The sequence below is a fragment of the Cyprinus carpio genome, chromosome A23, assembly GCF_018340385.1.
Source record: "Cyprinus carpio isolate SPL01 chromosome A23, ASM1834038v1, whole genome shotgun sequence".
Taxonomy (NCBI): Eukaryota; Metazoa; Chordata; class Actinopteri; order Cypriniformes; family Cyprinidae; genus Cyprinus; species Cyprinus carpio.
The window spans coordinates 24,420,100-24,430,099 of NC_056594.1; the positions used below are offsets into that span (position 1 = coordinate 24,420,100).

General features: G+C 33.1%; 1 protein-coding gene across 1 annotated transcript in view; it reads right to left on the minus strand.

The window, feature by feature from the left end:
• The window catches only part of LOC109059119 (probable phospholipid-transporting ATPase IIA), a 50,366-nt gene that overhangs the window by 25,484 nt on the left and 14,882 nt on the right, over positions 1–10,000 (minus strand). Inside the window, 4 exon segments of the mRNA XM_042713717.1 lie at positions 2,584–2,793; positions 5,145–5,257; positions 8,397–8,539; positions 9,893–10,000. The exon segment at positions 9,893–10,000 is cut by the window's right edge and continues 53 nt beyond it. Of these exon segments, the coding sequence (XP_042569651.1) occupies positions 2,584–2,793; positions 5,145–5,257; positions 8,397–8,539; positions 9,893–10,000 (574 nt within the window).

Below are 10,000 nucleotides of genomic sequence, written 5' to 3' on the forward strand. Positions count from 1 at the left end.
CCACAAAACAGCCCTCGCTGTTACAAACCATCAAATGAGGCTTATCCAAGCTATGTATAGAAAAAGTGATGCTACTTTAAAGCATTTTGAGAAGATCTTGTTCAAAGTATTTTTTGTGTGTGTCCGGATCTACTAATTTGATAATATTATAAATTATTAAATATATTTATTTATTCTAAAATATTTTATTAAATACTGAATTAAAAAAATAAAGCAGTAAAAATATTTTCTATATTATGAATGTTTTCAATTTGTGAATTAGTCTCTGGTTTCTTTTATATAAAAAAAAATCTATTAATTAAAAATATTATTAATGCATTTATATATATATATATATATATATATATATATATACATTTATTTATGTATTTTTCAATAAAAAAAAAACTATAAATATATATATATATGTCTCTGGTTTCTTTTATATAAAAAAAAATCTATTAATTAAAAATATTATTAATGCATTTATTTATGTATTTTTCAATAATTAAATAACTGTACAGTACAAATTATTTATTCTTATATTATTAAATTATTCAATTTCTGAAAACAACTTAATACAAATTTTTAATTAAAAAAAAGAAAAAAAATTATTGTTTATTCAGTCTGTCAAATGGTATAAATTCTTTGCAAAAACTGAAAACAATAAAATGAATAAAATATTTGAAATAACGAATAGGATGTACACACAGATACTTTCAAGTAAGGAATTTTTTTTTACTAATATTTAATGACATTTTAAGAGTCATTAAATCAAAACTTTTGTTGAGTTTTGTAACCAATAGAAATATTACGTTAATAAAAAAAAATATATATATATATATAAATAAATATATATATATATATATATATATATATATATATATATATATAAGATCAGTGTGTCATGTCTTTCCGACAAACGTCATACATAAACAAAAAAACATCCTTTAATGTCATATTAAACAATACCAGATCAGTGTGTCATGTCTTTCCGACAAACGTCAGGCTTTAGCTACAGAACATGTCCATGCATTTAGTCAGCGTCTCCGTGAACGCACTTACAGTCAGTGTGGTGGCATGCAGTGGTTAAAACCAAACCAGTAATGATGCGTTTGGTGCCTACGTAACCACAGCATGGGTTAACTGATCACTGCATGCGTCACTCGCTCCTGGCCCGACTGATCTGGTTTTGTTGCCCAGAAATGATCGAATATGAGACAGCACATCTGCAGAAGTGATCGGCTGCAGAAGAGAACGTGCCAAACACTCGACTCAACATTCGGGAATAATCTAATACCTGGGCAGGGGGTGACCAAATGTGCGGCGACGCACAAATTATTAATTTAAAATGAGTTACACAGCACAATTATTCTTTAAATCATAGAGCCAAATGGACGATATAGACCTTAGTCAGAGTAGATCAAAAAAATGAGGCTGTTCAAATCCATTTAATTCAGCCATTTACTTAAGAATGAATTTGTTCTATTCATGCTCTACTCATGAAATTTCTTTTACTCATTATTCAAATGTTCTATTATATTTATTTAAATGCTTGTGTTATATGAATTAAGTATTTAAATGATTCATATGTTCATGTGTTTATGTAAATTATCTGGTTTTATAAATGCTATTTATGTATTTTTTAAATAGATTTAAACGTATTTATTTTTGACATCTGTGTAAATCACAGGGGAAAAAACTGTCACTGACAAAAAATAAATAAAATATTTATTTTCTTAAAAGAAATTTGTCTGCTCATGTTTTATAAATGTTAAGGTTTTTTTTATTATCCAAATGTTCATGAATTTATGCTATTTAAATAAGCATTAAGTATTTAAATTATTTGTGTTCATTTATCTGTTATTTAAATGCTCAGGTTTTACCTATGTATGCTTAAGTATTTTTTATGTATTAATACAGTAATTTACATAAGAATAAGAAGATTTCTATTTCAAATAAATGCAGTATTTTTTTCTGAATTCTTTGAAGAATAGAAGGTTTTTTGAACTTTCTGTTCTTCAAAGAATTCAGAAAAACTAAGTTTTAATATATTTGTTTTTGAATATGTATTTGTTCTGTGTGTGTGTGTGTGTGTGTGTGTGTGTGTGTGTCTGTGTGTGTGTGTGTGTGTGTGTGTGTGTGTGTGTGTGTGACCCTGGACCACAAAACCAGTCATAAGGGTCAATTTAGCGAAAGTGTGATTTATACATCATCTGAAAGCTGAATAAATAATATTTCCATTGATGTATGGTTTATTAGGATCGGACAATATTCGGCCGAGATACAACTATTTGATAATCTGGAATCTGAGGGTGTGAAAAAATCAAAATACTGTAAAAAAAAAAAAAAAAACACCTTCAGAGTTGTCTAAATGAAGTTCTTAGCAATGCAAATTACTAATCAAAAATTAAGTTTTGATATATTTATGGTAGGAAATTTACAAAATATCTTCATGGAACATGATCTATAATTAATACCATAAAATAAAAAGTAATTTTGACCCATACAATGTATTTTTGGCTATTGCTACAAATATACCCCAGCGACTTGAGACTGCTTTTGTGGTCAAGGGTCACATAATCAAGTATAAGACTGTGGTACCTCGTCTGGACTGGAGGCCTGGTAAACCCTGCAGGTGTCTTCATAGTGCTGTTCAGCTTCTGCCTGATCCGTCACACCGTTGGACTCGTATGCCGGGGTCACGTTGTGCACCAGTGCGATGGCCTTCACCGCCTCATGCACTCGACTGCTGATGGTCTTCCTCACTTTGGTGGCACCCGGTGCACGAGAGGCCTGCAGGTCATGAGGAGGCTGTGGAGATCAGATTTAACATGACTTGAATGATTTAGCATAAATTAGAATGATTTCTGAAGGATCGTGTGACACAGAAAGACTGGAGCAATGATGCTGAAAATTCAGATTTGATCACAGGAATAAATTACATTCTAAAATATATTCAAATAAAAAAACAGTTATTTTTAATTGTAATAATATTTCAGAATAATTAGTGGTTTTACTATATTTTTGTTCATATAAATGCAGCCTTTGTAAGCAGAAAAGACTTCTTTCAGAAACATTAAAAAACTCCCCCTACTTTTATTAATATGTTTAGTTACTGAATAAAATCTGAGTAAATAGAGTGATTTCTCTCAAATCATCCACTCGGAGTATTTTTTTCCCACTAAGCACTCTGAGATGGCTTTCTCCACAAAGAATATATATGCAATGCTACATTTTTCAAAATGAGGAATCTCAAACACTATAAAAACACTGAATTCTTCATACATAAAACTCTTTTAGTGTAAAGACAATACACAGTGCACATATAAAGATGCATTCTCACCATTTTGGCTCTCTAGGACCAGATTTGAAGCAAAAATGAGCACTTCAGGTTGACCAGTTGATGAAAATATCCATGTCTCTGATGTCTCTAATAAAGCAACCGTTGCTAATATCCTGAAAAAGGACTCATAAATGCTCCCAGATGTGTTACATATATGAACAATTACCTTTAGCACTGAGCTACTATTTATAGAGCGCACATTTCCGAGGGCTAATGACAGAGTTTGTAAGTTCCTATATAAGCTATTGAGAGGCCGGAGTACTTGTAACCCGGTTTCCTGCCTCGGTGGCCTCCGGTGTCCAACAGACAAAACATATCAGTGAGAGGTGAAAGGGACTCATTTTACAAGGACTTTACTGTGTTTGCGGGACAAAAGCTCAACAATTGTGCTTTGTGAAGGCTTTTCTAAACAGGATGGTTATACAGTGACCGGCCACATCCCAATTCGCATATTAAAGGTGGGTGGTATGACCAAAATCATATATCACAGATAAATCTACGCCATTGTTTTGATATACTTCCATTTATGCATTTGGCAGATGCTTTTATCCAAAACATTTTACACTGCATTCAAGCTACACATTTTATCAGTTCATGCATTCCCTGGGAATCAAACCCACGACCTTGGTGTCGTTAACACCATACACAATAGTTTGTCATGCATATCTTTTAGTGAAGCACAATTCTGTGATCAGCAGTAAATCTCCATCCAAAGGCCAGAGGGCGCTCTCGTGCGGAATCTCCAAATACGCCTCACACAAGAAACCCAGGAAATGCCTGCAGCAGTAGCTGGATAAACAGAAGATTTAACTGCTTTTATTGATTCAATGTGACTAATAAACACACGGTTATGACAATATATGGTTTATCTGAGTTATTATTATTAAAATGTTCATTAATATAAAGTATATTTATAATGCAATGCCTTTATCACTGCTTAGAATACTATGAAATATGTTGCGTGCCTTATTCTGTGTAAGAAGCCACATCATCTCACAGAAGGATTTATTTCAAACACTCGACTGGCATTGTGAAGTGAGTTTGAAGTAAAAATATGTTATTAAATGTGGTATTTTCACGTGCTTTCAGATGGAGCAGCATTTACTACTCAGAGCTGTAGTTCACTGACAAAATACGCAAACGGCAGTCATTATCACAAACAATTTCTTTGATTTCATAAACGCTCATAATCATAAGCAATTTTTTTTCATAACTTGTCAATGAACTACGGCTCTGTGTAGTAAATGCTGCTCCATCTGAAAGCATGTGATGATGATTTAGTGCTGATTACAGAACCTGCTTTACTTAAAAATGCGCATTCAATCACATTCGATTAATCATGCAGCCCTAACTACATTTATTTTAAATTTGACATTAGTGCAAAAACTTTGTAAGCATAAACTGTACCGTATATATACACCTTGGTGTGGCTATGCAATTTGGGGAAAACAATCTAATTGTGACTGAAAATGTGATTTTAAAAAATCTAGGTTTGCTGTGCTTGTTTGTTTTGCATGTTTTTGAAGTGCTGCACAATTTAGCCAACATTTCAATTATATATCAATATGACTGAAAACAAAACAATAATAATAAATGTATTAATACATTTAACAATTTTGAAAACAATTTGGAGCCCTTAAAGCTTCTCTTCTGTAGATAAGTGCTTCTTTTTACAAGTTTGGGAAGAAGGTTGGTGCATGTTGCATCATTGTACCTTTGCACAAATAACATTCACTTTGAAACACTGCCCAAAAAGTGGGTGTACATCATTTGGGACACAACCGTGCTATGTTTGTCATGCAGGGAATCCTGGGAATACCTGAGTGTAAGCGCTGAACACGTGACTCTGTACTTCATCCATCGAGTCCATGCCGTACGCAACCGTTCCAAGATGGAGTCGTCTGAACACCATCTCATTCTGAGTGAGGGTCCCTGCAAAAACCATTAACATTAGAGGAGGGCGACCCATCCTGCCTAAATAAACAGTCCTGCTTATATAATTACTAGTATACAGTAGGTGGTCATTTGAGCAGATGCTTTAGTAGTAATAAGTGTTGTTGTTATTAACTAAAATAATTCAAAATAGTTTTTATTTGAAATAAAGCTGAAATAATAAAAATTAGATGAAAAACCTGATTTTTGAATGAAAATTAGAAATGTCGCCATGGCATCTAAATAAAATAAAATAAGTTTTAGTTCTAAAATGACTAAATCTGGAAAAAAAAAGCTAAACAAAGATATATATTTTTAAATTAATAAAAATGACAAAGCTAAAAAAAAAAATTTAAACCTAAAATAAAATTTAAAAATAAAAGCTAATTCAAAATATTAAATATAAAATTATTATATATATATATATATATATATATATATATATATATATATATATTATTTATAAATTAATTATATAAAATTAAATATGAAATTGTATAACAGTATATAAATAATACTAAAATAACACTGGTAACATTTAGTGGTACAGTTCCTATCAAATAAAATGAGATCAAATGTCTAGATCAAGTCACAACAGGGTATTATAAAATTGTTACTTGAAACAAAATAAACATTAACAATAAACAATAAAAGACCTTAAACTTAAACTAAGATCTTAAAAGTAATTTAGTTTAATTTAGCTACAGAAACAAACAACAAAATAACTAAAACTTTAACACTTTTTAATGAAAATTGAAAATATAAAAATAAAACCTTAATTTAAAATACTAATGTGATGAGTGGGGCAGGGCCACTCATTTTCAATTACTCCACCGGCTTCGCTCCGTTCCCACGGCTCTCAACCCCGCCCCACTCATCACAACTAATAAACCTACAATAGTATCTCAATGATACCAAAACGACACTGTTTCCCAATGGTCATAGTTTATGGATTCAGCCTTGTGTGGTTCAAACCTACGATCTTTCGGTTACCAGCCCAGATCTTTTACCAGTACATCACAACACACTTTGGCTGTAAAATCTATCATTGTAATACCTTATATATTATTTTTTAAACAGTAGGCAGTATGCAATATATACTGTATAGTGTGAAGTACACGAGTATTCAATTTCGAAAGAGAACAAATCTTTGAAAGAAAATGTCAGCCTCTAACAACCTCCCCTGATCGACACACACTTCCTGTAGCCAAAAACCTCAAATTAAACAACATTAACACTAATGGCTTGTTAATGACAAAGAGCCGCGGGTTCGTTTCCTGACACCTTTTGCGTCGGCTGCTCTTAAACAGAGCCATCTCGGTAGTATTTCAGTCAGGCGTCGCTGGTCTACCCTTTACATTACGATGACATCTGACCCCCTTTATTCACTGGCTCGCTCAAGATACATCAGCGCCCGTGTGGGAAAGAGGCTGTAATTTTACAGGCGGTCAAATGCATAAATTTGAAGGGTAGTGCTGACTGACTCTGTGCTGTAAGTGTGTGAGGATGAGAACCTTCAGATCGTCTCTGATTTAAGGCTGTAATAAGTGGCATGTCTGCGCTCTCGGCACACAAGTTTAAGCCCCATGGTAAGAGCCTCAGCTACCTGTGAGCTACTGGGAGAAACTTTTAAAAACACTTCAACGCTATCATCTCTCAAACAAACCAGCATAACGCTCTCATTTCTGCTTTGGTTCATTATGAAAAGCCCTTTGCATTAAGGAACGTAAATTTAACTGTCAAAGTAGGGGTGGGCGATATGGCAAAAATATCATATCACAATTTTTTTCAGGAAAATCACAATTCACGATTTACTATCAATGGGGACCAGCAACTGTTGGGTTACCCACATTCTTCAGAATCTTCTTTTGTGTTCAGCACAAGAAAGAAATGAATATAGGTTTGGGACAATATGAGAGTGTGTAAACAATGAAAGAATTTTCATTTTTGGGTGAACTATCCCTTTAATGACAAGCGGCAGCATGTTTAGTAGCCTTCTATTAGTACTGTCGCTTTAAGACCCGTACGCGTCTAATATACAGACACCTATCCTGCACTTTTATGCAAATAAGTACAGTGTCCCACTGAGTTAATATTTGATGTGAATATATGTGTTGTACAGTACACTGACACGGAGATGCCAGAACTATAACTCATAGAATGTGCGCTGTAGCATGATACTACGATATTTCTACAAAAGCAGATTGTGGAGATATTTTTATCTTCCACAATCAAAAATCGTGATATCGCACACCTTGATGTCAAAGCCATGACTTCCTTTTACCTTTTCTCCTGAGTCATATAAAAATGTTAATTTTTACAATTAACTTCCACTTATATAAAGTTAAATATTTTTTTTCTGAAGAAAATGTGAGTGGTGCTTGGCTCTGTTGCAATGTGGTTGCTAAGGTGACTATGGTTGCTAGGGCGCTGCTAAGTGGTTGCTAACCAGCAAATGGACACACCCAATTGCCATTTGGGTGGGGAAAAACAAAATTAACCAATAATTTCCACATTCCAACTAAACATTTCCCATAGTATATTCTTCTTTACTCTGAAATGCACTACTGTTCAAGTTTCAGGGTTGATAAGATTTTTTTTCTGCATTTATTTGATTAAAAATACAGCAAAAACAGTAATATTAGGAGATATTATTACCATTTAAATTTACTACTTTCTATTTAAATAAATTTTAGAATGTAATTTATTCCTGTGATGCAAAGCTGAATTTTCAACATCATTACTTCAGTCTTCAGTGTCACATGATCCTTCAGAAATCATCCTAATATCCTGATTCGCTGTTCAAGAAACATTTCTTATTAATATCAATAATAATTAATATCAATACTTTTTTGTCAGGATTATTTTATAGAAAAAAAAAAAGTTCCAAAAGAACAGCATTTATTTGAAATGTGAAACTCTGAAACATTCCAAATGTCTTTACTGTCACTTTTGTTCAATTTAACATATCCTAGCTGAATAAAAATATAAATTTTGGACCCCAAACCTTTGAATGGTAGCATACGTCACACAATGGAAGTTCCCAACGGACAATCCTACCAAAATCTGGCAACTTTTGTCGCTTTGTTAGCAAAAATGCAGATTTTACAAAAGCATTTACAGTTCACTTAAATCATACCAGTTTTGTCTGTGAGCAGATAAGAGATCCGGCCCAGTTGCTCTGGTATGGTACTGGCTCGAACACCCGTCCCGGGGATTTTAGAGTCTTTCTTGATCATCCAACTGTACACCATTTTGCCCATGTCCAAATTCACACGTAAACTGCAAATAAAGCATAATGAGTGAAATTTGTGATGCATGGTACTAAATTTCTCCACCGATATCAATAGCCGATTATACAGAATGACATCTGCCTATACCGATAATTAGATTTTCTTAAGAAAAAAAACCTCTCCCAACTAATGCTGTAAACTAGGACTCTCATGATTCCTCAATTCAATTTGAGTACTCGATTATAAATAAATCCTCAACTGCATTTTGCATACCGGAAGTGGTGCATTCTACGGACGAGAATCCATGAAAACTACAATGTTACAAATAAGTTACAATATTGATGTTTTAATTCTGGTTGCACTAATATAACAATGCTTTGATATATGTTACAATAAAGTAAACATTTTGTCTTATCCCAGTATTCCTATCAGTGTTGTATAAGGGTTTTGATGTATAAGAGATATATATGAATTTTGATGACTGCTGAAATATTTTAATTCAGTATAAACATTATCCCAACCATAAAACACAATTTTTACTAATGGCACATTATTTTGATATTTTCATGTCTAGGAAAAATGTGGGATTGAATGGGTTAATTGACCGATTACCAAAATAATAATCATTAGTGACAGCCCTACTGTAAACTATACAGGGAATGTTACGGATATTATTAGAGGTTAAAATTAACAGATGAACCAAAACTATTATATTAAACTACTTCTATATTACTAATAGATATAATGTAGATATAAATTATAGATATAACAATCGCACTCAAATAAAAACTGAATTGTTTGTATACAACTCAACTGGGTAGTTTTGATAATAACAATAATAGTTTTTAAACCCCCTTTTGATTGACAGAACATAATCGTCCCTGATACCTCAGCTGTTTTTAAACAATTAGTTAATTGTTTTTATTGGCTGATACCGTTTATTGGATCATACTTTGGTGCATCCCTTTAATGGCTTTTTAGCCCCTTTTAGGAGAGTGTAGCAGAAATGGCTACATTTAAAACATTATCGCCCAATATGCATTAAAATCATAGACTGTAAAAACAGATGGATGACACGTCTCCACTTCCTTCCATTAAAGAAAAGTGATTATAGAAAAGGGGTTTATGACCTGTACTGCAGCCAGCCACCAGGGGGCGATCATGTTTTGTGTACTTGTGTACTTTTCAGGATGTGTGAGGCTCACCCGGTTAAAACTTATAAAATTTAGGCAACAGTGTTTACTGTTGGTACGGTTTAATAATCTCAAACTGCCAAATGTCAATCAAGCATTACTGGACATTCGGTATGAGAGATATCAAACTATAATTACTTACAGTCGTTTCCATCAGTAACTGTCAAGCTACAGATTTTACAGACATAGTGAGGAGAATAAACTCCTACCTAATTGGGACGATGTTGGAGAAGAGCAGAAGGAAGCGGAAGATCTGGAGATACCAGCGTCCAGCGAAGTGCTGCAGAGCCACCATGACCAGTGAGACCACCACCAGA